This window comes from Anser anser (genome assembly GCF_964211835.1).
Source record: "Anser anser genome assembly, chromosome: 3".
Lineage (NCBI taxonomy): Eukaryota > Metazoa > Chordata > Aves > Anseriformes > Anatidae > Anser > Anser anser.
In genome coordinates this window covers 108,114,562-108,142,496 of record NC_139722.1, presented here as the reverse complement: position 1 = coordinate 108,142,496, position 27,935 = coordinate 108,114,562, and the positions used below count along the sequence as shown (strand labels likewise).

General features: G+C 47.6%; 3 protein-coding genes and 1 long non-coding RNA gene across 5 annotated transcripts in view; 3 read left to right on the top strand and 1 right to left on the bottom strand.

Annotated features, from left to right (window-relative positions):
- Positions 1–370: 370 nt before the first annotated feature.
- LOC310896044 lies at positions 371–4,377 on the bottom strand. 2 transcript variants are annotated; one of them, XR_014581130.1, is made up of 2 exons: positions 2,752–4,377; positions 371–1,334 (listed from the first exon to the last, which is right to left on the bottom strand). It is a non-coding gene; the product is annotated as an uncharacterized lncRNA (long non-coding RNA). The 2 variants fall into 2 exon arrangements; XR_014581131.1 differs by lacking the exon at positions 371–1,334 and adding an exon at positions 1,757–1,998.
- Positions 4,378–4,442: 65 nt separating this feature from the next.
- PET117 (PET117 cytochrome c oxidase chaperone) lies at positions 4,443–8,614 on the top strand. Its single transcript, XM_083827875.1, has 2 exons — positions 4,443–4,633; positions 8,456–8,614. The coding sequence occupies exons 1-2, from the start codon at positions 4,538–4,540 to the stop codon at positions 8,603–8,605; spliced, it is 246 nt and encodes an 81-aa protein (XP_083684001.1). The 5' UTR covers positions 4,443–4,537; the 3' UTR covers positions 8,606–8,614.
- Positions 8,615–8,849: 235 nt separating this feature from the next.
- Positions 8,850–27,427, top strand: KAT14 (lysine acetyltransferase 14). Its single transcript, XM_083827865.1, has 10 exons — positions 8,850–9,106; positions 11,206–11,324; positions 13,518–13,639; positions 16,131–16,312; positions 16,882–17,298; positions 18,103–18,674; positions 19,180–19,316; positions 19,791–19,966; positions 23,194–23,384; positions 25,720–27,427. Exons 1-10 carry the CDS (start codon positions 8,851–8,853, stop codon positions 25,891–25,893), a joined length of 2,346 nt encoding a protein of 781 aa, XP_083683991.1. The 5' UTR covers position 8,850; the 3' UTR covers positions 25,894–27,427.
- Positions 22,537–27,935, top strand: part of SEC23B (SEC23 homolog B, COPII coat complex component) — a 57,119-nt gene continuing 51,720 nt past the window's right edge. The window contains exon 1 of the mRNA XM_083827867.1: positions 22,537–22,547. The gene's annotated coding sequence lies outside the window, so the exon portion shown is untranslated. The remainder of the gene's footprint in view (positions 22,548–27,935) is intronic.

The following is a 27,935-nucleotide window of genomic DNA, read 5'->3' as shown; positions in this document are numbered from 1 at the left end:
TTTCCTGGAGCACGGGCGCAGCGGGGCTTGCTGGCTAACCTGTAACCAAACGTCGCCGGCTGTAAAACCGTCGGCACGCTCGCACCGGCTTCCCCGGGCGTCCGCCCTCCCCTGGGAAGGAGGAAGAGCAAAGGCGAATTGAAATGAGAAGTAACTGTTTGACAAAGCGCCCTGCCAAGGGAAGGGGAGGTTGGGACGCGCTCGCTTTCTGCCGCCTTCACGAGAGCAGAGGGCTCTTTGCCTGGCTTTTCTTTTTTCATTCATTCAAATCGCTTCTCCAGCCTGCACACACGCAAGCCCTCGGCTGCTCTACCTCTTAATTACAGAGCGGGGACGTGAAACCTTTAACACATTTACCTTTTTTCCCCCCCCCCCCGTGTTTTTCTAGACTTCGCGTACTAACACTGCAACACCCCCTACCCAGCAGATTCCGCAGAAAATCGTCCTGCCTGCCCAGGTAGGCTGCACCTGAACAATGTCCACGTTGCTGCAATCACATCTGTTGGTGTTGGGGGGGGGATAATTACATTTCTTAGAAGGGAAACACTATCACGGTGAGAAAAAAGTGCCTACGACATGGTCATGATAATTCCGCTGCTGTTATCAGTGCTGCTATAATAGGAAAAGCGACGCTAACGGCAGCAGGACAGCACGCTCCCCTTTTCTGCTGCCTCTTCTGCGCCGTACCTGATGCTCCCCGCTGGCAGCACGCACGCAGGGGAGGGGGGCACGGGGCCGGTGCGGCTCCCACCGGCAGCGCCGGGAACCCTCCCGGGCTTCACGGAGCAGAGGGGAAGGTGTTTTGGGTTGGGTTTGGGCTTTTTGTCTCCTTTCCGGCTGTTTCGGCGGGGCGCTGCGGGCGCGTGCAAACGCTCGCCTGCACGTGCATGCCCACCGCGTCGGGAGGAAGGGAGGCTCTGCAAAGAGGGGAGGGCGGCTGGGGACTCACAGCCTCGCCAAAACCCCTGGAAAGCTTTGTGAAAACCCACCTTTGGGGTTGCCACTTACGTGTTTGGTTTTTTTTTTGTTTGTTTGATTTATTCCTTGAAGGGAGAGAGGGAACCGGGGGGCTGTGAATCAAACCTGGAAATGGTTTCGGTTCAGACTCTACATCCGCCCCTGCCGTATTTCACAGGGCTTTCCTTGGGATTTACGGTGACTGCTGGCCTGCTCGGGCAAGCCACAAGCGAGCGCCCCTTTGCGTGGGTTCCCTGGTGGCGAGGCGAGGGTTGAGCTGATGCTGCTGCCCCGTCCCCCCGGCGGGACGCTGCTCGGCGCTCTCGCAGTGGTGCCACCACGCCTTCACGCACAGCTCGGCGAGATCTCCTCCACGCCTGTCGGAATGGGACCGCAAATTAGCAGGGAAGCCTTCCTGACACAGAAACTGCCGTGCAGCCTCACTGGGGAGACTGGCAGACGCCTATGTAAGAGGGGAAGGGAGGGGGCGAATGAGGCACGGGGATTGCACAAGCATCGTTTTCTTAGGAAACCAGGATAAAAATGCCCCCTAAGCATTGGCTTCAGACGTGTTATCCAAGATAACCGTCGAGATCTGAGCTGTTTGCCCAGGGGGAAAATGGCCTTTAGCTTTTCACAGTCTCCGCTGCGTGTGAGTAAACCCTTTACTGACTGATCTGCAATCCCTTCCCCGCGAGATGACGCGTGCCGCTATGCCCAGGCTAGCAAAGGAGGAGTGGAGACACAGGAAACACAACATCAAAGACGGGCACGGACATAACACACCAGGAACCTTCCATTAGCAACCACGGTGTTTATTTGAGGAAACCTCATGTGGAGAGAAGCCAGTAGAGCCAGCAAAAAAAAAAAAATAGGCCCTCCTAAACCACGTTTCCCTCAGCACTGGCTCAACCTCTATCTCACTCCCTGCTCAAGCGTATCAGCGATGTGGCTTGACTCCTTGCAAGAAGCCACCAGCAGCTTGCCAGTCACACACGCTCCATTGGCCCCACAAGTCCTGTGAGACATCTCTGCGATGGGCTGTGGGTAGTTAAGATTGCATTTGCTGTGGGGAACTCTGAAATCTCCTTTTTTTTCCCCCCCTTTTGCTAATTGCCAGCTAAAAAGGCTTTCCCCAGCGTTATCACTGTCGGGCACCCCTGCCTCTCCCTCCTGCGCCACCCCCATTCTGTCTCTGCAGCACGCCCTGGCTGTGTGCACACTGCCAGGCTGCACGATCCAGCTGGAAAACACTCCTGCAGGAAAAGGAAAGTGGGCTTTTCCACGCAGTTGCCAGACCCAGTTGCCAGCCTGGTCCACAGCTGGGTTTTCCACTGGGTCACCTCCTCAGTGGGCCTTCCCCGAGCACAGAAAGGACAACCACCAGAACAGGAGAGCAGGACCACAGCAGACTGAACCCAGGGAAGGTGAGCACTGTGGCAATCCCTGGTCCTCGGGAGGGATGGAAGGAGAACGGGAACACCTTAAGCCAGAACTCCCTTGTGAAACCACAGCCTGAACATTCCCCGTCTGGGGTTTTAGCCCCTCAAGTGATTAATGCCAGGCTTGGGCAGAGGCACTTGGCTGCCAGCTGGGGTGAGCCCTTCCACGGTGCCAAGGGCGCTACACGCTGGCTCACATCCGCTGTGCATCTGGCTCGACCCAGTTCTTGGCACTCCAGTGGCATTGGCTGCGCTACAAGCACTTATGCATACGTCTTAATAACAGTAAACACACTGATGTGAGCAAAACTATTATACTAAATTGAAATGTTATCATTCCCATTAATTTCACCTTTCATTTTAATCACATTTGTTCAGCAGACAGATGAAGAAGATTATAACGAGGAAGGGTTGGCTTCACACATTTGGTTTTCCTCTTCTGCTCAGGACTGGGCTGGGGATGTGACATGGCTGCCTCCGCGCAGCAAAGGTTCCCATTAATGTTCCCGAAGCTGACTGCAGTGCAGCATTGCCAAGCTCTGCCTGGAAGTATCTGAGCCTGTTTTACAGCTAGGGACTGTGGTACCTGCTGAAGTTGAAAATCTTTGTACCCACAATCCTGCCTGACAGAGAGCAGCAGCAAATGCCTGGAAAAAAAAAAAAAAAAAAAACACACACACAGGAAAGAAGTCAGCGATAAGACTACGCCTTTCACAACAAACCTTCCACCTGACGGTTCACTTGTGGTTTACAGAATTCACAAGCTGAAAGCAACATCTTGACAGCAATGGTGGTCCACAAATTTGCCCGGATCCTTTCTGAATCTGTAGATAAGCTCAGCTTCTGCAGCACGTGGGGCTGACTTCCACCATTTGCTCATACATCATGTGAAAAAAACTTATTTTTTGGGTCAGCTTGCTATCCATATCCACCTACCTGGCTACCACGGTAGTGCGGGGAAGGGTGAATGGCTATTCTCTGACCTCCTTCAGGAGTTTGCAAAGCTCATGGGATATCCCACCTCCCTGCTAGACATCCCTTTGCTTGGTAAATTCACGAGTGTCACCCATGTACCGAAAGGGTTGTTAGGCATAGGAGTGGGCTGCCCAGGGAAGTGGTTGAGTCACCATCCCTGGAGGTCTTTAAGAGACGTTTAGATGTAGAGCTTAGTGATAAGGTTTAGTGGTTTAGTGGAGGACTTGTTAGTGTTAGGTCAGAGGTTGGACTCGGTGATCTTGGAGGTCCCTTCCGACCTAGATGATTCTGTGATATTGCTGCCCTGTACCTCTATTTGCTTGTTTGGGTTGTTACACAGCAGATAGCGACTGCTCACATGTTCCTCGCTCTTTGGGAGCAAGCCTCTTGTCAGCTCAACAGCAGCCAGAGAGACTTTTGTGTGCTACAGAGTAAAAGCGCCCTGAAAAACGGAGCCTGAAGCCCTCCATCTGAAGCACATCTGACCACGCTGAATCGAGACCGCTCCCGGCAGCCATCTGCGGCTCTCACACAGGAGCAGCGGGAGCACGGACTCGTGCGTGCGAGGCGCTGGGACGCTGCGGTGAGGAGGTGCCAGGGCAGAGCCCCCGGGGAGAGGCAGGCTGCTGTCCTCGGAGCGCGGCGATGTGCCGGGCCGGGGGCCACACGCGGCGCAGCGCGGGGAGGCCGAACAATGGCGGAGCCGCTCTCCCCAGCTGCTCGCCCTGCGCAGCTCGGCTTTTCTGGGCGAGGGAAGCGCAGGACTGGAGGTCTGCGTGCCATAACAGCAAAAAAAACCAAACCAAAACAAAAAAAACCCACCCTTCTCGGGCTCAGAAAAAAACTCCTTTTGTTTGCTTTTCAGACCAGCGGCCCAGCTGGCCGCGCTCCCTCCCTCAGCGGGGCCATTTCCAGCCGCCCGCGGCGACAACGGGCGGGAAGAGGCGGCCGCCATTTTGCGACACCCCCCCCCAAACCCGATCCCTCCCCACCCCCCACCCTCCGCCGCTCGGCGCTCGATTGCTCATGCCTGGCTCGACGCGCTCGGCGCTCGGCCTGGCCGCGCCTCCCCCCCACCCCCACCGCCACCCCCCCACAACGGCCGCCAACGGCCGCTCGCGCGCCCGGCCCGGCCCGGCCCGGCTGTGGTAACGGCGGCGGCGATGTCGAGGAGCTCCCGGGCGGTGCTGGCCGTCACCGCGCTCCTCTCCGCCGCCACCGTGGCGGCCGTGCACGTCCAGCAGCGGCGGGAGCAGGAGGTGAGCGGGGCCGCCGGGACGGGGGGGGGCGGGGGAGGGAGGAGGGGAGGGGAGGGGGGAGCCAGGCCACGCCCCCGCAGAGCAGGCCACGCCCACACGACCCAGTAACCACGCCCACCGTGCTCGGGGCCCCGCCCCTCGCCTGCAGGCAGGAGGGGCGTGGCTCCGCCTCGCTGGCCCCGCCCCCTCCCTGTAGCCCCGCCCCCGGGTCTCCCCCCCCCCCCCCCCCCCCGGCACCTCAGGCGGTGTCCCTCAGCGTCCCCCCTCTGGTGAGGCGGGCGCGTGGGGTGCGGGAGAGCCCCGCAGACAAGTCTCAGGTGTGGTGGTGGGCAGTCTGCAGGCAAATCCAACCCAGGGCAATCAATGCAGAACGGACAAGCTGCACGTGGCAGAATCTGGGGCAACGAGCCGGTCTCAGCTCCGCCAGTGAACCAACCGAGTGCCAATATGAGGGCATGCATCTGGTTTAAACATCTAGGGAAACACACGCCACAAAATCTTACGTTAAATGTCTTTTACTGAAGGTCTGAAGTAGTCAGGAGCTACAAGCCCCACAGTTCAACTTGCCAATCCACACCACAGCTCAGGTGCCTGTTGCTGTGCCATCCGTAATGACAAGATTACATTTTATCCTACAGACATTGCCTCTGTCAGCACTTAAGAACAAGGGATCTTGGAGGACGATGAGGCTGACCTGAGAAGGAAAGAGGTGCTTTAGGTTGGATATTAGGAAGAACTTCTTTACCGAAAGGGTTGTTAGGCGTTGGAATGGGCTGCCCAGGGAAGCGGTTCAGTCACCATCCCTGGACATCTTTAAGAGACGTTTAGATGTGGAGCTTAGTGATATGGTTTAGTGGAGGACTTGGTAGTGTTAGGTCAGAGGTTGGACTCGGTGATCTTGGAGGTCTCTTCCAACCTAGATGATTCTGTGATTCTGTGCTGCAGAAGCTGGAAAACGTGCCAGATATCCTAGGCACAGCAAGAAGAGGAAGACTGGTCTCCTTGGCATGGCAATGGGAACAGCTCTGCAGCTGCCGGAGCTGGCGTACATGCTCAGATTTTTGCAGGTGGTTGTTGGTTAACTCATCCCACCTGCCTTGAGCCACTGAGGGCCTGGCAGGAGCACATGCTAGGTGCTCGGCTGAAAATACAGCCAAAAGAGATGGAAGCTGTACATTTGGCGCATGTTGTGCCACAGGACAATCAACTCTCTGGAAAAAATCACTCTTGGGTGTTTCAGCCAGACACTTAAAATTAATTTTGACCTTAACCTTTGGCTAATCTCTCTACTTCATCTCATGGACTACACTGAATTAACATTTACCAAGCATCACTATTCTAAAGAGGTAACAGGTGTAGAAAAGTCCTCAAGGAAATAAGTCGCTCTACCATCCAAGCAGGATCTGCTTATCACGAAGTACACAATGCCACGGGCAACAGGCTAAACAAGTAATGTGAAACCAAACGCTGAGTGCCTGATCAGGATCCATCCTGACCACGGTGCCCTGGTGTGTAGGGACTGCATCGTAACTCAAACCACGGGTAAACGAAGGGCACAACTCCAAGTCTGTAATGTGCATTCCTCCAGCATATAAAATGTCTTTAATAAGAAGAGTGGTGGATCTGCCAATGAACTGATACGGTTGATGCTCTCTGGTTGATTCTTGTATTTCTAACGATATCAGGAAGCAAATAGGGACTTGCAGCTCTTCTGCAAGCTTCTGTCTGGGTAAATGCTACCTCTACCAAATGCTGGCTAATTTATCAACAGCAATGGGCAACTTTCTCCCCATGGGTCTGTTGTAATACATTTTCCCACAACTAGAAGCAGACGTTACTGTGGGTAGGCAATCTTTTGCTGCCTGCAGATAAGCAGTTTTGCTGAGTTTCCTAGAGATGAAAGGGTCAAAGGATCCAGTTGGTCAGTGGAAAACCTTTTTGGGCTTTTGGGGACCAAAAAAAAATTTTTTTTTTGAATAGGTGACTGAAAATGTTGTCCCTTGCCACAAAAAAAATTAACTTATTGTTTTCTATCCATCCTAATACCCAGGTGTGGGCACAGCCTCTAAATGCCAGGAAGGGAAAAAGAATTGCGTGGCTACAGGCAAGCTCCCATATCTTGCGCCGTGCAGCCTGCTTGGGTGTATCTTCCCTCCCAAGAACCCCCTCTTCTCCCAAAATGTACATCTGACGCGTTCAGAGGTGCCTGAGCTGTATATTTGGGGATGGATTAGCAAAACCTCTAGAATTAGAAGTGATCTCCCCAGCAGCTGAATGTGATGCAGATTATGTATTTGCAGGGATACGAGCATTCCTCAAGATGCTGCTGCTGCAGAAGCAAAGCCAAAATGCTCAGTTTTATGTTACCAGCAATCAGTTTAAACTTGATGTGAAATGCTATTCAGAAAGCCTAAGGCTCAAAGCTTATATTTTTATAAATGAAATCTGAGATTTTATAATTCTTAATCTTCAAGTCAGGGAATAATGGCATCCGGTTTAAGGAACACAGTTGTTTAGGTAATGCAACGGAAATAAGTACTGCGGATGTTCTGCCCTCATGCATAATATTTTCTGACAAGCTTATGACTATTGCTTTGACATCCAGTAAGTGTCTGAACACGTAAAAGCGTGCTGCCCGCCCCAGGAGCCCAAGCCGAGCTGAGAAGGACGCCTCGCACGGCCTCAGAAGTGCTGCGGGAGTGGGTGGGTGCCTGCACCTGGAGCCCACCGAGGTCGCTTTGTGTTCCTCTGCAGAAGCAGGCCCAGCTGCTGTCACCTGCACAAGGTGCCCAACCAGTTAAACCCTCAATGTGGTCTCCTTTCCTCCCAGAGTTACTGTCAGTCTTGGCATCTCCATCCCGTGTCTTAATCTCACCTTCCCTCCATTTATATCCCTCTGCTGCCTTGCCCGCTCCCAGACGCGTACATCCGCAGTACGAAGAGCTGGTTCCCAGCTGGTCCCTCCCCTCCTTTCCCCCATCCCAGTCCCTGTCACTAGTTTTGGTTTCACTCATTTTGCGTTCACCTGGTGAGACGTGAAGGTTGAGCATTTCACCTAGCTAGCTGAGTAAGAAAGCCTTCCAGGTAGCAGAGACAGACAAGTATAAGGAGGAAACAAAGACTAACGAGGGTTTTCTTAGGGTTTTTTACATTCCTTTGGTGGCTTACCCATCTGTGTGCAAACCACCAGTCTGTGTTGCACATTTTATTTATGGTGAACATTTTTGGTAAAGGGTGTGTATATCTTTTGAATGAAGTACCGTGATTTTTCAAGAGCTTGGCAGAGGGACTTGGCTGTGGGACTTTTTATACCTTCCTTGCAGCAAGAGTTTATCAGCCTTTTTGTTTGTTTCTTTGTTTTTTAAAGAGTAAGACATAAGCAGAAAGAAGCAGATGAAGACAAATAGCAGTTTTCCTTAAGATTATTTTCAGTTTGCCACCAAATTCTCTCCAAGCAGAGGTACGGGTTTTGGAGGTACAAGGCTGTTACAGGTCGTGTGCATCCTGCGCAGCGTGGGAGCTACTAGTGCAAAGCATTTCTTTGCTCAATGTCTCTTCTGCTCAGAAAATGCACCCATCTGAAGTGAGTACAAACAAAGTGGGTTTGGTGCAGTCCGGTCAACACCAGGTGCCAGCTCCCGTAGTTTTAGATTCAAAGGACGTTAAGTGGTGTGGCTGCAGGAGGTGGCAGAGGACTAAGGTTTGCAGGGGCAGCAGGGCATGGTGAGAACTTCTGCAGGAGGGAACGGAGCCGGGGTGGGGTTGGTCGCGCTCGCCACCAAACAGGCTTGATGAAATAAACCCTGTCCCTTGTGCTTTCAGAGGCTGCACAGAGGAGTTCTCAGAGATCTGGAGCGACAACATCAGAAGAAGGAAAATATTCGCCTGTTAGAAGAGCAGATTGCTTTGACAAAGCAGCTTAAAGAAGAAAGAGACAAGATGCTCATGGAGAAGGGCTCCCAGCAGTCCTAGGCAGGACCTGAGGCATTAGAGTAACTACTCTCAAGTGTTTCAGTAAACAGAGACCATTCCTGAAAGGCTTTCTTTCAGACACATTATATTCCTGTTCCAAAAGCCATAGAGCATACACAAAATATTTCTTCCACTCGTATTGCTTGTGGACACCTGGCTGGTACCTCCAGCGTGGATGGGCTTGTGAATGTGGGGATGGTGGGCTCCTTGTAGCGCAAACACCGTCCTGCTTTAGGCGGTGAGGGATGGCTAATAACGTCCACATGAGCGGGCTGCTGAGCCGCCACGATGATGAAGCCACAAGGACATCGACCTCGGAGGGCCTGGAAGAGGGCGAGGTGGAAGGAGAAACCCTCCTGATCGTGGAGTCTGAAGACCAGGCCTCGGTGGATTTATCCCACGACCAGAGCGGAGACTCGCTGAACAGCGACGAGGGCGACGCGTCCTGGATGGAGGAGATGTCCTACTACTGCGAAAAATGCCAGAAGTGGATTCCAGCAAGTAAGGAGGCTGGTTTTGCTGTTTCTTGTTGCCCTCCCTGCGTGTAGTCGGCATTGCTAGGGTTGTGATTTACCGGGTATCCATGCTGTCCTGGATGCCTTCTGCAGGATGGCTTTTGTTCAGCTCCGTCCCAGTGCTGGGGAGGAAATGCTGCCCGGGCGTTGCGTGGAGCCCAGCAGCCTCGTGCTGCTCGCTCCGTGCGTTGGGCACGCTGATCCAAGAGCCAGGCGGGTGTCTGAGGCTGGCGTTCCCTGCAAGAAATGGGACTGTCTGCTCTAATTGGTAACCAACCAAGGGTGTGATTTCAGGAACGTGCACGCCTTCCTGTGTGTCTGTCACTGACTTGCTAAGGGGCTTCGGCCAAGGGTCTTAGCCTCTCACTCCCCTCAGGTGAAGACACTTTCTGCAGAGGTCTGGGAGGAACAGGGCTTTGTAGGTGCTGGTACTTTTTTTTCCTTTTCCACGTTTATGGCTAAATCTCAGCCCTGATGATTTCCCGATAATGTGAATTTAATTCATGTTTCACGGAAGTGTGTCCAGAATGTGAATTGAATGCAGCTTTGACAGAAGCGTGTCCAGCCCTTAGCAGCTAGCTGTGGGAGGCACTCAGAGCAAGCTACATCACTTGATCCTTTTGCTGTTGCTGCTTGACGTATGATATATTCTGTTAGCTAAGTAATAGACTTGGCTTTACTTTCTGATTCTACGTTGTTGGACCTGTTATTAGATGCAAAACCTAAAAATTGCTAAGCACTGTTTTTTATTATCTGCTTTTATGTGTGCTTATTATTATTTCTGCGTTTAGAAATACCGAGCTCTTCAGTTGGCATCTGCCTTGCAGCTGTATCGGAGCTGCCCTTTTTGCCATCCTAGAGCTTGCCAGGAGCCTAGTATAGAAATCTCCTCTCGATGCATGGTTAGTGAGCACCGTGCTGTTAGGGAGTGGAGCCAGCATAGTACCGTTAAGATGCTGTGCAGGTAATGGGACGTATTAACTTGAAATGTATTAATTATAAAAAAAAAGAGATCAGAGGTAAAGGTAGTAAAGGTAGCATGAGGTATCTCACCTGAGAGCACTCGATTTAACATTCCATTGGTTTTATTTTACAAAGATGTTCCTCTTTCTTGTTGCCGTGGAACAAATCCAAAGAGCAGAAAAAGCCAGTCACAGAGCAACAGTAACTAGATACAAATGCGTAAAGTAAACAAGCTGGAAAAAGGAAAATGCTGTTCTCTTTGCTAATTGTTCAGTTATACAGATATCAGTTGACACTTGTGAAAGTTACCAGTGAGCTCAGGCAAATAATTGCTTTCCACATTGAGTTGCCATCTAGACGTTCTGTTAAACTACCAAATCGGTTGGTTTGGATTTCTCCAACAAACATTGGTGCGACTTTTATAGTTGGATCTGCAATTGACTACAAAAGCAGAGCAGCCATATATTGCAAGTGCTTGGTCTGCTGTAGTAACATAACAAAAGAGATGTGATGCTTTTGGAGAAAGACCTTTTGTGTGCGAATTTCAGAAATATTATGGTCTTAACTGTTTCCCCGTCTTGTGATTTCATTTTTTATTTTTTCGTATTTCTTTAATGCATGTTGAGTTTAGAAGTCATGATTCGTTTGATATTTTTTCCCCGTGCTGTGCTGCAGAAACAGAATTTGAGCCTTTGACTTTGGATGTGTGGGGTTTTGTAGTTGTCTCTATCCCAGTAGATCACTTTTGTTCAAACTTATATTGAGGGTTAGCAAGTCAGCTGTTTTTTAAAGTAGAGCGGGGAAACAGTTATTTATTGCAGTATATAGATTATTCTGGGGAAGCAAGAAGGAGGGAAAAATGCAGAGGAAGTGAGGAAATGCTTTGGCTTTGTGCATGTGTTCAGATGCCCCTTTTTAATGCCTGTGGTTTTCAGTTGGTCACTGCTGCCTGCTGCAACTGTAAAACTGATCCATACCTTACGTCACAGTGAGTTCCAGACCGTTCCCAAGGAGTGCTGGTCTCTGGACTCCAGGAAAAAAGTACTTCCCTGCCTGATGTTGTAGGGAATTATTTTTCCTATGAAAGGACTGCAAATCTCATCTTTTGCCTATTCATTTTAGGTCAACTGAGAGAACAGCTCAGCTACCTCAAAGGAGACAACTTTTTCAGATTTACTTGCTCGGATTGCTCAGAAGATGGGAAGGAGCAATTTGAACGGCTGCGATTAACGTGGCAACAAGTAAGTATAATCTTTGTGCCAGGAGAATAACCACAGGACTTTCTAAAATTGTTGTTTGTTGTGTATGTACTGCCTAGAAAAGGAGGATTGGGTATAGATGACAAAGAAACGTATATGTGAACTTCAGAAATTAATTAGCTAGGGATTGCCTGCAGATTAGAACTTGAGCATTTGGCAAGTAAATTGAAATATAATCACACAAACCACATTCCTCATTTTTCTTTTTTTTCTTTTTCCTCATTCATGTTGCTCGTGAATTTCATGGCTTCAGGCAAGTTTGGAGAAGCAAATTGCGATTTGGCTGCAAGGCACGAACAGTTTTTTTTATATATACGAACAAATGTAAAACTTGTGAGGTGGCAACACACAAACAGAGAGCTTGCCAGCTCCCTGAACGCAGAGCTCTGGCTTGGCTGCCTGCTTGCTAGCAGTAGTCCTTGCGGAATTCTGCTCTTTCAGTCACTTGCACGCCTGAGCAATCAAAATACTCTGCATCGTGCAGTAACCGCTGCATGGGTAGACTGATGCACCGTATCTTGTTCTGAGCAGGGGGCTGGTTTAATCTGAGGCGGGGCAGGCGGTGCTGGGTACTTCTGCTTGAAGTGGATTTGATCAAGCAGGAGCTGCTGCGTGAAGTGCTTCCACAGGCCAAACATTGGGCAGTACGGGCAAGACATCTTTTTGTCCTTTGGGACACTGGTAGTGCGCTGCCTCATAATAGCTCATTTAAAACATTAGTTGTAACTTCTGCAGTGCTTTCTGTTGGTGCCCAGGGCAGGGCTGGGAAAGGTTAGTGCAGCTGTCTGTGGCTGGCAGAGTGGGGGAGTTTCAGCAGATTACACACCTGGGAAGCAAAGGCTGCTAGCGTTACGCTCAGCTCTGTGCAGAAGAGCGGAAGGAGAGTGGCATGGGGAAGGGAAAGACGGGATCGAAACTGGTGAAGAAGAAGGACCCCCTAAGCCTCCAGCAGCCAGAGCTGCTGCTTCTGAGTATGTCGAATTGAGGAAAGTGGTAAAATCGATCTGTCTGAAGCAGGAAAAATGCGGACAGTGATTTCTGATTTTTTTTCAGACTATGTGACCTCAACAGATCCTTATGGCCAGTTGTAAAGATAGATATATATATATACATATATATATATTTAAAGTTCTGAAGTACTGTCCCACCTGACTTTATCAATACAAAATTCTAGAGAAATAGTTAGCACAGTAAGAGGGCTTGTGAGGCAGAAATAGAGTATGGGGGACATTAAGGCTGTCTGTATTTCTTCATTTTGGCGTCTTCAGTGATGTATTTTCAAAAGCAACTGCCCACTGCTAGGAGACCATCTCTGTTTAAAAAACAACAACAAACAAACAAAGCAACCCCCAATAACAAAAAAAAAAATAATACTTCAAACCTGTGTGGCAGGGAAAAATAGGTCCCCATTAGAAGTGGTGTCCAGTCAAGGCTGTGTGATTGTTAAAGATGATCCCAGCCTAGCTTTATGATTTTCGTTGTATTCAAATGCATTCATTAAATATTTAACCGTTGGTCACCTGGGGTTTACTTAGAAGAAGGTGTGTTATTTTTCAAACCTGTCCTGTAGTAGGTCAGACTGAAGTTGGTTATGAAGCATGTAGAAGATCTGTAAAAGTATTGTTTAACGAAAATGGTATGGTGACAAACTTAACGCCTGCATACCAAGACTAAGTAGTAAATACCATGTAGCGTTACATAGTTTAACCTCTGTTCAGTTTGAAATGCAGCAGCAAGTATCTAGAAAGACTGTGGTCACAATGTTTCTGATGGATAAGGTGGTGGGATTACTTGTCACAATTTTTTTTTTCTTTTTGAAAGACTTTTTTTCATACTTCCACCCTACATTCAGATCCCAGTTGTGATATAATTCATTTATACTGCTCAGTGCAAAAGTTTGCCTCGTCATAAACCTGCATAGTTAGGCGGCTTTTGTTCTGCTGGGATGGAGAAATCTCAGAAAAACAGCAGAACGTGCATCTAACAATAGGAAAATTAGAAAGGGCACCATGAAAACAGGACAAAGATGGATTGCAGAAATTGCTTGAGATGTTGCAAAAATAAGAAATTTATGAGACAGCAGAGATTTGTGTGCGTACGACATCACATGGCCGGGTGGCAGCTCACCAGCTGAAGCAGAAAAGATGCACTGGTATCCACCTCTTTCTGTTCCAGGTTGTTATGCTGGCAATGTACAATTTGTCTCTGGAAGGAACCGGCCGTCAAGGGTACTTCAGGTGGAAAGAAGACATTTGTGCTTTCATTGAGAAACACTGGACTTTCTTGTTAGGAAACAGGTAATGGCATGATGTTTCCCTGTTCTTCATTTGGCTCTGGTTGCTGAGCAAAGTGAATTAAAACTGGACAAGAATCCTGTTTAATTCAGTGACATCTGCTGAGCCTAGCTAGCCAGAAAACTGGAGGACTCATTATTAAGAAGTTGAACTTAGGCAAGAGGGGTAATCTTGAGAAGGGGTAAGCATTTCTCAAGGAGAGGGGGAAAAAAGTCAGAGAAGCAATGGAGATGCGTATATTTTGAGGGTGTTTCTTGTCTTTCTGTAGGTAGTGAACCCACAGAACCTTTCAGTCTAAGTTGGCACAGTGGATGGGCTAACCTTGTTATCTTCTGCCTGGGCTTTAAAGCAAAAAAGAGCTTCAGCAAAGCACCATGTTCCTCAGCTATAAAGCTTGTATGGACCAAGTTCCCAAAAAGGGGAAATGGGCTTTGTCTTTTAGCTTGTTTTGGGTCTTAATAATAGCTCTTACTTAGTAGGTATTGCAAACCATGGGAATGTCTTTTCACGGTCATTGTGCATTTTAAGAAAGAAGCTGTAAGAATAAGAGCACTTTTTATAAACGCTAGCCTTTTGTGGCACAATGACTCGTGTCTTGTATAGGTGAATGTCACATGTTTTTTTCTGAGCATGCTGAAACTGCCAAAAAATAAATGTCACTGTTAATGCATGTGCTGTTGAGGCGGGAAAGGAAATGAGCAAGCCTCCAAAGTTGTAAATTTACTGATTTCACAGACTTCCCCCTCCCTGCAGGGATTTTTCTCTTTTAAGACCTGGTTTCTCCCTAACCAGATTTGCTGTTTGGCTTTGCTTCCATTGCACGTTTGCGCCTCCTTGCTCTGTTCTCAGCAATGTTGGTCCCCTCCGGAAACAACCAGGACCCTTCCAGGAAGGCAGCTGATGGCCCGTTGTCCCTTGCTCAGGGAGCCATCGCCTCCCAGTGTTTGCCGCTGTCTTTTGAGACCCGCCTTGTGAACTGGGTGCTCCTGGCTCTGATTGAATTCAGATGAAGTGATCGCTGGCCTCAGACATGTGCTCCCTGCCTTGCCTGGACTAGCTGGGGTGGAGCCTACGCTTTACATCCTTGGCATATTACACAGTAGCTTCTATAGATGCTTCAGACTCTGAACTGGGGCATTTGATGTTAATCCCCCGTGTCTGAGGGACATGACTGTAAGGTATGTAATTGCAAGACTCAAGACAGCAACAAATAGTTGCCCAGCCAGCCCCAGCCCAGGTACTGAAATGTTGGCCAGTGGGGGTGTGCAAAGGCAAGAAGGAATCCTGAGAGCCCGTGCAAATACGGTTTGAGACTCTGTACCATGAACTAGATTCTCCCATATTCAAGGGAGTATCTCAGTTACTGGCCACGAGCCATTTTTAAATATTTCTTCTTACTTTCTTTCCTAAATGATATTTACATTAGCCCCGTGACAAGTTCTTAGAAGGCCAGGAAGTGCTCAGGTGCCCACTATAGCACACTGTCCTGGGAAGCGAAAGGCGTAAATGCAGCTCCCTGCCTCCAGGTGGCCAAAAATGTGATTCAGAAACAGCTCAGTGAGGGTGGCTGATGCAGGTATGCTGATCCACTTTGTTGTGCTACAGGATAGGTTTTTTGACAGAAAACCCCAAGCAGAGACAGGGCTCAAATACAGCTCATGCTTATACGTCTGTGGGACAAGCGTAGGTTTTCCTCTGTTCCCTGGACAGTTTCTGCAGCTCAGTTGTCCTCAGTGGTTTCTCAGGCCCCTGGCTCTCCTTCTCTGCAGTGCCTGGCACAGCTGCAGCTATGGAGAGCGGAGTCATTGAATCCCAACGCCCCCAGCCTTCAGGATTCTGTCCTACAGCTTTGGGAACAGGCTTTGCTAAATGTGTTGAAATCTCAAAGTCGCCAAAGCAGATGTCTAAATTAAGTTCCTCTTTCCTTTTATGTGAAGTGAAACCTTTATTACTATCTTTCCCTTACCTCTCCCATCCTGTGTACCCAGAGTCCTGTTTGCTGTCTTCAATTAGGGGATATGTCCTTGTAATGTCAGGTCAACACAGCTATCACTAGGATCCTGTTCATGTTTTGCTGTAGATAAGTGGTTGATTTAAGAGGACTATGGTTAGCTAAGGTAGGAACATGAGTGTTTGAATGATTGGGGTGCCAGTGGCAGTGTCCTTTGTAGGCTGAGCGTAGTGTGACTCATTGACAAAAGAAGAAAAATGACTTCTCGCCGTGCTGTAATTGTGTGGCATTTATGTATGGAACATATGTATGCAGCTCTTTGTATGTCAGAGCCCACTGATATGCTCTAGGTTGTCCTGAATGGTTCTCTGCTTGAGAACAAATTCATCAATCCCTCACCTTTTCGAGGACTGGAGCATAGGGATCGCAGTCAGTGGCTGAAGCACAATGCCCTTTCCATCTTTGTGGAGGAAGGAGGCTTCAGGATGAAGGCGTAGCTGGTGAGTGGGGACCTAACACTTTTTTGCATATCTCCCACTGTAGGAAAAAGACCTCGACATGGTGGAGCACAGTTGCTGGCTGTCTCTCTGTGGGGAGCCCCTTGTTCTTCCGCTCAGGGGCCCAGGAATTTGGAGAACCAGGCTGGTGGAAACTGGTTCATAATAAACCCCCAACAATGAAGCCTGAAGGAGAGAAGCTGTCTGCATCTGCACTGAAGGCAAAAGGTAACTGTTTCCAAAATGGTGTTTAGGTTCCCAGCTGGGCCAGAGCTGGAAGGCATGACAAAAGTTTACTTAAAATGACGTGTTCATGTGCATGGATAGTTACAGGGCATGATTTTTTGTCTTAGTTTTGCTCTGCTGGAACGGCTGATTTAAGAGGATTCTGTTGCATGTACTGTAGTATGAGAAGCCTTTTATATTTCATTTCAGTGCCTTTTTGCATTGTGCTAACTGATTGTAAGGCTTTTGAGATTTGTGCATTTTTTTGCGACTGAAATATGTTGTTCTTCTGTTCCTCTTTGCCCTGGGGAATGTTTTTTTTTTCTTTTTTTTTTTCTTTTGTCCACACTGGATGCAAATTCCCTTCTGTGCAGAGAAGCAAAATTGGGGTTTAAGTGAGGCTCTAGCAATGCATTAACTTTATGCTACATGCCTTGGAATGAATTTCTTGTATATTTTGAAAATACATCTTCTAAAATTTCTAGCTAATCTGTCCTTATGACCATAAGCACGTATACAGTGACTGCAGAAGCTCGGTGTCTGTTAGAATAAGCAAGCTACTTCTTTAGCAGCTTCAAAGCCACCTCTGGATCCCATCATTACTGTGGAAGGCCTCAGGAAACGAGTGAGCCGCAATCCAGTCGAATCAGCCATGGAGCTGAAGGAGAAGAGATCTCGCACTCAGGAAGCCAAGGATATTCGGCGAGCCCAGAAGGAGGCAGCTGGCTTCCTGGACCGCAGTACTTCCTCCACTCCTGTTAAATTCACCAGTCGAGGCCGTCGTCCCGATATCGTCCTTGAGAAAGGCGAGGTGATTGACTTTTCCTCCTTGAGCTCTTCAGACCGCACGCCTCTGACAAGCCCTTCTCCTTCCCCATCTCTGGACTTCTCTGCTCCCGGCACTCCAGCCTCGCATTCAGCTACTCCTAGTCTTCTCTCAGAAGCGGATCTCATCCCAGACGTCATGCCGCCACAGGCTCTGTTTCATGGTAAGAGATGCTAAGTTTTTTGTCTAATAATAATCCACACATAGTTATCAAGGAAAACATTTAAATAAAAAAGAAACTTCCAATGAGCTGCAGGATGTCTTCAAGAAAAGGTGGAAAGTAACTGGTAAAATTCTGTTTGTCTTGGTTGCATGGAAGTCTTAAATAGGTTTTCACAGTTGTAGTCAGTTTCTGAGACCAGAAGGAACCACCATTGTCTTCTGAGGCATCCTGAATACCCAATGGGTAGAAGATTTCACCTAGCAACAACATCCTAATTAACAGATCGTAAATTTTGGTCGGGTTGCAAAGCAGAAATGCAAGGCTAAATGTTGGTAGTACTTTAAGGAGTCAGACCTCTCTAACTGAGGAAGTAGAGGGTAAAGCAGTTCTTGTTGGACATGCTCTGCAGAGGGTCAAATGCCCTCCTTTTGTACTACCTCTTTGTCGTTCCCTGATTTTAAACTGAACTTCTCCAGGGTATGCTAGCTAAAAATAGAGCTTGATCATTTGATTGCCAGTCTTCAGGAATTTTCAACAATTTAATGTTTGCCAAAGAGCATGAGCATATAGCTCAGGATGCAATGTTTTTGGATGCCAAGGGCAGGAGACCTAAGGGGTCCTGAAATAGGACCCCTTAATGTGCCCCCTGTCCAAAATCTGGAGGCCCAAAAGTAAATAGAAAATGGAGTGTGTTGGGTAAACCCATGTAATTTCTCCTTAGCAGAAATGTCCTGCAAAGAACCATCTTTGAAATGGGACTTTATGGTTTTTTTTTCCTGGTTTTTTTTTTGATCTGTTGAACAGATGATGAGGAGATGGAAGGGGATGGAGTCATAGACCCGGGAATAGAGTACGTTCCCCCTCCCAGTGGGACTGCTGGTGCTGGGGCCGTGATAGCAGGCAGAAAAAAAGTGAAGACAGCTGAGCAGATCAAGCAAGAGGTGGAGAGTGAAGAAGAAAAAACAGAAAGGATGGAAGGTGACAGCGAAGATCCTGAAGAGTCAAACACATCGCTGCAGGTGCGGGGGCGAGACAAGAGGAAACCGCAGGTGGAGAAGGATGCTAAACCCCGAGCTCCCAAGCATACCTCTGTTAGTATTTACGAGGAAAAGCTGCTGCTGAAGAGATTGGAAGCCTGTCCCAATGCCATGAGCATGACCCCAGAGGCCCGGAGACTGAGGCGCAAGCTGATAGTGAGGCAGGCCAAGAGGGAACGAGGGCTGCCACTCTTTGACTTGGACCAGGTCGTGAATGCTGCGCTGCTCTTGGTTGATGGGATTTATGGAGCCAAAGAAGGAGGTGTTTCCAGGTCCCCGGTAGGGCAAGCGACGTACAGAACTACTAGTCAGGACTTCAGGATCTTGGACAGGTACCAGGTGAGTGTCATCAAATTTAAGTGGTTTTCGATACTGTTTTCTCAGAGCTCTTGCTGCAGAGAACAGCACCACCGTGGGGATACCATGAAAATGAAAAGAATTCTGTGAACAAGGCTCATTTTGACGTGGGGCTCTGTCCCCACTATCTCACAAGCCCCTTTCTTCTCAGGCAATGTTCAATCAGTACAGCTTTCTATCAGTATAAGACACAAACGCTGCACAAACGCTGATGGTGGAGGCCTGGAAGTACCTAACCGCTCTTTCATGCCATGCTGGAGAGAAGTTGCCTGCAGTGCTTTGCTGAGCAGTATGTGCAGCTCATAGCATTGGGTGCTGAACCTGAGAGTGCACTGCAGAGTCCTCCGAGGTAGGACCGTCATCCTGTGGGTCCAGATCATCCTGTTACAGTGAAAGGCCCTTATTCTTTCTCTGTTGACGTGATTCCCTTGTCTTAAGTCACTGACTAATTTTCCTGATGTGTTCTGGATTTTTTTTGTACGCACAGACGATGCTGCCTGCCATGAAGGGATACCGACAGCAGACGACAAAGTTTCTGTATCGATTGGTAGGCTCAGAAGACCTCCTGACAGACCACAGCATCGTCAGCCCTTACACATCCCGTGTCCTGAAACCTTATATCAGGTACGGATGGACAGAGGTTGAATTTGCTCTTGGCCTGGGAAGCAGCAGCCCACATTTCTTGGGCAGTGGCGAAGAGGTGTCTTTGTGGGAGGGGACACTTTTCTTTTGGGCAGCGATCCCCGCTCATCCCTGCAGTAGGAAGGAGAATCTCGAAGAGAAAACAGGGCAGAGGAGGAGTCACCGTAGTCATTGAATGCAAGTTGCGCCTGCTTTTAGGGGAAGCCCATAACACCCTTGGTCCTGCTGTTACCACAGGCTGGCTCAGTGTGCTGTGGATCCAGGAAGCGTCCTGGCCTCTGGCACGAGGCTGTTTTTGCTGAGCTGGGTGCTGTTTTCCCACATGAATGGAAGACTGTTCTTTTGTTCCAAGTTGAGCATGTCAGAAAATATTTCATGGGCAGTACCCGTTCAGCTGTGGTAGCATTTATTGTTGCTCACTCACCTTCTGTGTTTGCTTTCCCTTTTAACTGGCAGGCGTGACTATGAGACAAAGCCCCCAAAACTCAGGCTGCTGGCAGAAATCCGGGCGCATCCACACAGGAATAATCTTCACTGGAAGGCTGAGCCAGAAGCACCTGTTGATTACTGCTATGTTCGCCCTAATCACATCCCCACTATAAACTCCATGTGCCACGAATTCTTCTGGCCTGGTAAGATTCCTTCGGTGCTTGGTTTTCTAAGAAGGAAGTGGTTTTGTTCAGAAAAAAAAAAAAAATTTTGGCCAAAAGTGTCTTCAGTTGGTGTCTGGCTCAGTTCTTAGAAAACTATTATCTGATGTCATAGGAATGTAGTTGAGATGGAGACATGAGTTTGGTGTCTTTTGGTTTTTGAGATCATTTAGAACTGGGCAATTAGGCCCTAATTAGCACAGCACTTAAAGAAACAGGTTGTTTTGGGTAACACCATTGATGCCAATAGGAATAGACAGTTACTAAAATCAACCATCCAGCAGAATCCAGCTTGGGGTGGGGGCTCGATGTAAACAAACAGCTTTATGCCAGAGATCCAATGCTCATTGGAGTGAAAGCTGGGAATTGCTAACTACTGTAAACTTCGCTATGGTGTTCTTTATTGCTTCAAGCCTCGGTATTTGCAATGTATGGGAGAAGCTGGGTATTGATTTTTATGAATCATCTCTTTAATTGTAAGATCCCTGGGACAGTGGCTGCCCTTTACGGGGTGGGATTGGGGCTGCAGTTATGTGGCTGTTGTCTTAAATTCTTATGAAATAAGAATTGTAATGTTCATCTAATGCCTGGATCAGCTTCTGATCAGCAGTCAACACTGCAGACTAATTTAGAAGGCCCAGTGTAAACAGTCCACACCTTTATTCCAAGTAACTGTTTACTTTACATTTTGATCTGCAGATAGTGATTCAACATTGTTTGTAGTTCAGCAGCGCTCATAAGCTGCAGTCAGGATCAGAGCTATTTGTGCTTCTTACTGTCCAAATTGTACAGTGCAGGGGTAGATAACTTGGCGTGTCTTCCCGTTCACAAGCTGTTTTGGAGCTCGTGAGACACTCTGCAATCCTCACAGAGGCTGAACCCCTTTGTCATAGACTCTTCTCTTCTGATAATGCATTTGAAGTTCTGGCCAAGTTGGTTTGTACCTTCATTAAGTTCTTCAGGACTCACCCTGTTTTATTTAACATAAGGAGCGTGGGCGTGTTCCACCCTCCTATGGACTGTGCATCGTTAAATCAGAAAGCTGACACTCCCATCAGCCTCCATAACAGGAATCAAAATTTCTTCCATGGTGTACATTTTCTGGGGCTGGGATAATAGGATTATTGTACCTTGGTCTGTTTCAGTAGGAGAGAGAAGTGAGGATGTGATACTTCAGGAGATAAAACACAGTGTCTGCGTGGACACCAAGGGTTTAGCTTCACAATGGGCTGGTGTAATTGCTGAAGTGGTGGTAGGGTGGGATACGCAGCTAGGAGGGTATGTTAAGCTAAAATAAAGTCAGTTAGGTTGGAAAAGAACTTCCAAGATCATGAATCCCAAACATCAGCCTGACCTAACAAGTATACCATCACTAAGCCACGTTTAATGCACTTAGGCACACCCGGACGCGTTCTAGTAGTGATGCTGTCTTGTTGACTGAGTTCTTGGGCACTTCACAAGGTGCTGTGTGTCCAGACCTTAGTTATTACAAATCCTTCCTGTCAGAGCTTTTCTTGTTCCTCTCACGGCAGAAACGAGCTCGCAGGTAGTTACCACAAATGAGCTGACATGAAGCAAGATTCCTCTCACAAAGCAAGATTCCTCTCACGGTATCTGGTGCCTTCGTGTCCTAACGGGAAACATCTCCTGAGCAAACAAGTGGTAAACCCTACTGAGCTAAGCACCTTCCTGCAGGAATAACTGCGTGCTGAGGGGACGGCACCACTTCATCGACGCCAGAGCGCTCAGGGCAATGTAGTGCTCCTGTACAGACACGCTGTAAGGCACTTCACAGTCAATTGCAGCCTTGAGATAATTAACGCTGCTCCCTATTGCCAATCAATTCCTCCCACGTCTTACTCCACCCTGCTCACTCTCGAGCAGGAAAATAATTCACCCGCTTTTTTATGCCTAGCGCTTTATGAAGTCTTGCATCTCATCAAGAGCGATAAACATTGCTGGAAAACATACTCTGCTATTTTGTTACCCCACGTTCAAAATATATCTTTGATCGCCAGTTTGAGGCTGAAACTAGCATTTATGGCATGACTGCCATGTCTTGCGCTTCGTTTAGGGCCTGTCTACCCAGCCAAATTACCAAGCAGGCTTCAGTGCTGTGAGCTAAACTGCTTGGCCCTAACATGCCGCGTAGATGTTCTTAGGCTGCAACAGCAGCGTGGTTAGGCAGGGTAACAAACTCCGCTCAGAAGTCACTGCCTTCAGGTGTTTCTGTCCAGCCTCTGACTCATAGAAGCACCGCTGCCAGGGAGGCTGTTTCAGTCCCCAGATTAGAGAATTTGCACACTAAAAGCAAACATTTTGATAGTGCTGAAAGCTGCGGTCGGGTTCACAGTGTAGCTCACAAAACAGCTCAGTACAGGCAATGGAAGAAGCAGGAGGAGGTCAAGGCCAGGCAGAGAAAGAGACAAGAACTGTTTGCAGGTAACACTACCAAAGCTGAAACCCCATTTCAGGTCTGCTGCACCCGGAGAGAGTTTGCAGGAGGAAGAGGACGGAGTAGCTGATACACTCTGAATTGCGCCCTTTGCTTGTCTGCGGGCAGGTCCTTCGGCGTTTGCAGAGTGGAACGGTGATGGTGCATGCCGGCCCGCTGCTGGCCTGGCCCTTTTCCTCCGGTGGTACCGTAGCCCTTAGGAGCCCCAGGCAAGGGGCACAAACTTACTGGGACCCAATCCAGCAAACATTTGCACATGCAAGTAACTTTATCCATATGCATGTCTAGAACTGGATTCTTAACAGTCTGCTGATATGGCTCAGAATACAAACTAAGGAAAGATTAGCTGGGTGCTGACATAGTGACATATACATATATATATACATATATATGTATTAAACCCATTCCTTTTTTTTTGTTTTTTTGGTTTTAGTTTTATCCTTAGGTCATTTGGAAGGAGATTGGCTTTAACTTCTTTGTTCCAGAATCCCCACTAGTAAAGGAGTCTTCCCCTTTGTGCGTGCTATGCTAACTTCTGCACCTATTGACATCAGTGCCAAAAATCTCATTTTTGTCTAAGGGCTTGGTTGAAGCATCTGTCAATCACAGAGCCTTGCAATAAGGCAAAAGGAAGAAATCAAGTGTTTACAAAAGGGCTTAATAATCTGAATTTCCGTGGAAGTGTGACACAATATAGTCTGCTTTCTGCTTGGTTTGCAGTGCCTTCAACTGCTGTTTCTCTCTTTCTCTGCAGGAATTGATTTGTCAGAATGCCTACAGTATCCAGACTTCAGTGTTGTTGTCCTTTACAAAAAAGTTATTATTGCCTTTGGCTTTATGGTGCCAGATGTGAAATACAATGAAGCTTACATCTCTTTTCTGTTTGTTCACCCTGAGTGGAGGAGAGCTGGAATTGCAACCTTCATGATCTATCATCTTATTCAGGTAATGAAAAAATATGTTCACATAAAATAATGTTCACATAACAGTAGTACTGTAAATTTGGGGTTTGAAAGGAAAAATTGGTAACAGAGGTAATAGTTCGGTTAGAATACATGGTAGCTTTTCTTATCTACACCTGAAAGCTTATTCTGGGACTAGTGCAGTTGCATGAAATCACTTACTGATCTTAATCATTCTCGTTCACGTCTAAAATACACTGGTTCAAATGCATTAGAGTTGAAGATAAAGTGTTTGCAACCTCATTCAGATTTGTTTAGACTGGCTTGTACTGGGCTTTGTTGCGCAGGGACACTTGGAAAAATTAATCTGAGCTAACTAAAGGGGTAGTGTTAAAGCAGTTAAACTTCATTAAACCACTGAATGAGTGCTGTCTTTCAGGTGGCCTTGATTCCATTTACTTCCTTGGATTAAATTGCACAAATTTGAGTAAGGATGCAGACAGATGTCCTTTTTCAGAGCCCAGCTGTGCATCCTCAGGACCCACGGTTTTAATACTCCCTGAGCTCTCATGGCAGAGCTGCTGAGGTGAAAGATTCCCTAACTTGTTTTAGTTGAGATGAGCTGCGCTAGTAAAAACTCACCATTGAAACTGTTTTTACTTGTACTCATTTGGCTAAGGAGAGATAGGGAGTGCTGGCAAATCCTTGGGAACAATGATCTGTACCTTAGAAAAGCAGTTTCCACCAAGAGCAGCTCCTCTTGGCCACCTGAGGGTAATTCTACCAACAAAGCTTTCTGCAGTGCCCACCTCTCCCTGGTTACTAGCCTGCATCAACATGCAGAGCAATCTATTTTAAATTCACCTCTTGCATTTCCTGAGCCTCTCTGCGTGAAGTGTTTAAGTAAATTGCCCTCAACTGCAGTCAGTTGATGTGAGATGTCAACACCTACTAACAACAGGCACAGAGATGAGCCAAGGTTTGCAGGGATCCAGCAACCGGACTCCTGTCTCTCCAGCAGGACTGGGATGCATTTGCAAGTCAGATGTGGGGAATCGCCACAGCTTTTTGTAGGACCTATGGCACCAATTAATGTAGGACCTATGACACCGATTAACCTGTTTCTGTTTCAGGTAGACCAGCGTTAAATTATCACGTGGAGAACAGCCAGGCAGGTCTGAGGCTGATTAGACTTGCTAGCAGTGAGAGATCACCGCTGTATGTTCAGCTCCTGTTAGATTTATTTTTCCACTGCTGCATATGCCAGTGGTAGATGGCAGTCGCTCATGTAGAAGTGGTGACAGCGATCTTCTCTCCCTCTACTGCCAGGCTGTGTGTGCTGCTTCGCAGCCCACTTGGGCTGATACCGGGGTCTGCTCTCTGTAGCTAAGGCCACCTTTATCCTTTGGGTGAAGGTCTGTCTACTGAAGATAAAGATCAGTGTGCTTAAGTTGGGGGTGAGTTCTTGGGGACAGCATAATCTAACAAAAATTGTTTTGATGGAAGTGGCGAGGACCAAACTTCTTCATGATCTCGTTCCAACCTCCTTTTCCCCAAAATGGCTTCTCATTATTTCACTTTTTTTTTCTTAAATCTCTGTGAGGCCGTTTCCCTTCAAGTGATCTACCAGGTAGATTTCCTAAAGGGTGTTATTATTGCCACTTAGAGTTACCATACATGCAATATACAGAGAATGCTATTAAAGCACTAGATAAAAGCAAGAAAAAAATACTTTATTATTATATTATGGCTTTATCAAAGATAAAGATGCCCGTATAATCTCAGATCTTTACGGTAACTTCAGCGATGCCATTTGCTGTCTGAACTCCCCTGCCTTCTCGGGAGGGGAGTGCTGTGCCCTGAAGGATGGGAGAGGAGCTGGGTGGGATGTAGAGGAGTTCCAGTGTGACAGCCCAGAGGTGGTGTGGTGGTGCAGCACGGTCCCAGAGAGTTCAGCTCTGTTTGCTGATGGGGAGGAGCACAGCGCTTGATCCTTTGGCATGTTTTGTCTTTTCTTCAGGCCGTTGTTATTAAGTGTTTGAGATTAGTGCTGTATGCTGAGATTATTTTTAATGAACAATTGCTTAGAATTTGACAATGGAAAGCTGAGAAATTATAATCCAAAGCCTTGCTTTTATTGTCAGAGGGTCCCCATTTCTCAGAAACAAAGCTTCTGAGGAACAGTAGCTGGCCTCCCTTCACGTTTCAGCTGGTGCTATGTGTGGCAACTTCTGTGTCGAGACCTGCGATTTTCTCACGTTTCCTCAGTAACTTAAATACCAGAACTGATGAATCTCTTCACCTCCGCATTCCCCCAGAGGCTTTCTCATTCTCTTGCTGTGATACCTTTTTTTTTTTTCCTTTTCCTCCCTTGGCAGACCTGCATGGGCAAAGACGTAACCCTTCACGTCTCTGCAAGCAACCCTGCTATGCTGCTCTACCAAAAATTTGGATTTAAGACTGAAGAATACATTTTGGATTTTTATGACAAATATTATCCCTTGGACAGCAAGGAGTGCAAGCATGCGTTCTTTCTCAGACTGCGGCGCTGATCTGTCCGAGCTGTTGGGGAGAATGTGCGAGAAGCCCAGCCTGTCGAGCATGGCTTTCAGCAGAGGACGTTGGCTGTCACGTGAGAGCTGGAACACACCTATGCCTTTTTCCCTAGGACTTCTAACATCAGCAGTGCTGTATTGTGTGCTGAAAGTGCAATCCAAAGGGATTGGTTCATGCTCTCCAAGGGAGAGGCCTGGAAATGCCAACTGGGACATGCTGAAGCCACTGGAAGACTGATATCCTTATGGGGAGCTTTTCTGACACTGTTACTTTGGAGAGCCCCACTGATTTAAAACAAACAAAAAAAAACCACAAAAAAACAACTGTTCATTTCAGAGGGGCCCCATGGATTTCAAATTTTGAAACCTATCTAAAGTTGCAGGCTTTTCTGTTTCTGTTTTCGTTTATGGAAAATGAACATCTAAACTTAAATCATCCGCAGTGTTTCTGTGATTTGATTGCTCTGTTAGGAACGGTGTCTTGAATTCGTGAAGGGGAATGCGTATTGGTGCATATAGCTGTATGCTGACTTTAGGAAAGCTCTACACAGGCCAGAACTGCAATACTGGAACCACGTTTTAGGAATAATGAAGTGTGTGTGAACTCACGTGATCCTGAGTGAAAGGCTCAGAGGAGATATCTTTGTTCTGTCCCTTCCCTGCGGCCTTCCTTCCCCCCCGTTGCCCCTGTGCTCAATGTGAAGTTCTTGTAGTGCGCAGTGTTTTGTGTTCAGGAACAAGATGTCAAGTAGGCTCGTAGCTAGGTGAGGGAGGACACAACAGCTGCCAAATCAGCTCTTTGAAATCGTGCAGCCTATCTGCCAGTTGTTGATGCTGCAGATCAGCCCATTGGGCACACGTCTAACCACAGAGCCAGCTTCGCAGGCTCCAGCCAGCATCCACCTCCTCCTGCTACAGACAGAACAAAAGTCGGTGGCGAGGTTTGAAACGCAGGCTCTAGTTAGTAGAAGCAACCTGTGTGCAGCTGGGAGGGGGCAGAGGGCAGAGGTGAGCTAGTGCCAGTTCTTGGAAGCATCTAGGTGGTGATTTCACAGTAATGTGAGAGAGAGCAAAAAAAGTAAAGAGGAGAAAAAAAAAAAAAAAGAAATAGCCAAGAATTTAAGAAAAAAAAGTTTGTTTGCACAGTTTAGCAACTTTTCTCTCTCCCTGGTTTTTACTGCAGAAAAGCAGTGAGTTGGCAGTTGGCTGCTGCCTGACTGAAGGCCAGTCAGCGCTTTTAAAACATGAACCATACCCACTGTCCTGTTCCTTTTCCATCAACTCTTCATTTTGGTAACAGCAGGAAGGTGGACATGTATGTTTTTGTGTAGCCAGGAGTTGGTGGGAGGAAAACAGAGCCCATCCAAGAGCTGTGTGCCCTAACATCCATGCACATTTCAGCCTGCTTTATGACTACGTGAAAATTTTTGATGTTAACTGATGTTACGAGTTAGCTGTACTTGGAAAGGAGAAAAATTGTCTTTATGAATGGAATTAAAGCCCTTCCCTTGAAAAAGCCTACCCGTATTTATACTGTTTGTTAAGCTGTCGTTCCATCATCTTTTTTTCATTGAAATTTAGAAGACTCATGTATGGCCAAGAGAGGATGCTTCCTGCTTCTCTGAAATGAAATCCTGCGGGAGCGCGGACAGCGTTCTTCTTCAGGGAGATGAGTAAGAAAGGACTCAGTAAAGGCTACAAGGGTTGGGGAGCAATATGGCTGGTCTGCAGAAACAAGAAATTGCTCTGTGACCTTGCAGGTCCACCAGCATTTATGTGGAGAGGGCTTGTCTTGTGCTAATTTGCTCTGTTTCTTGGAAAAGCAGCCAGTTAACTGCTGTATCTATTATATTTCACATTCCTGGGACTGACTATAGGCTTAAGTTTTGATTCCTTTGTGTTACTTTATGTGCTCTGGGAAACTGCTCCTTAGTGCTGCCTGTGAAAATCTGACATGGCTTTGACTTGTTCACCACGAAATCCTTTCCTGTTGATCCTAACGGCTTTGGTGAGAAAAGCGTGCAAGCGCAGCTGTCTCA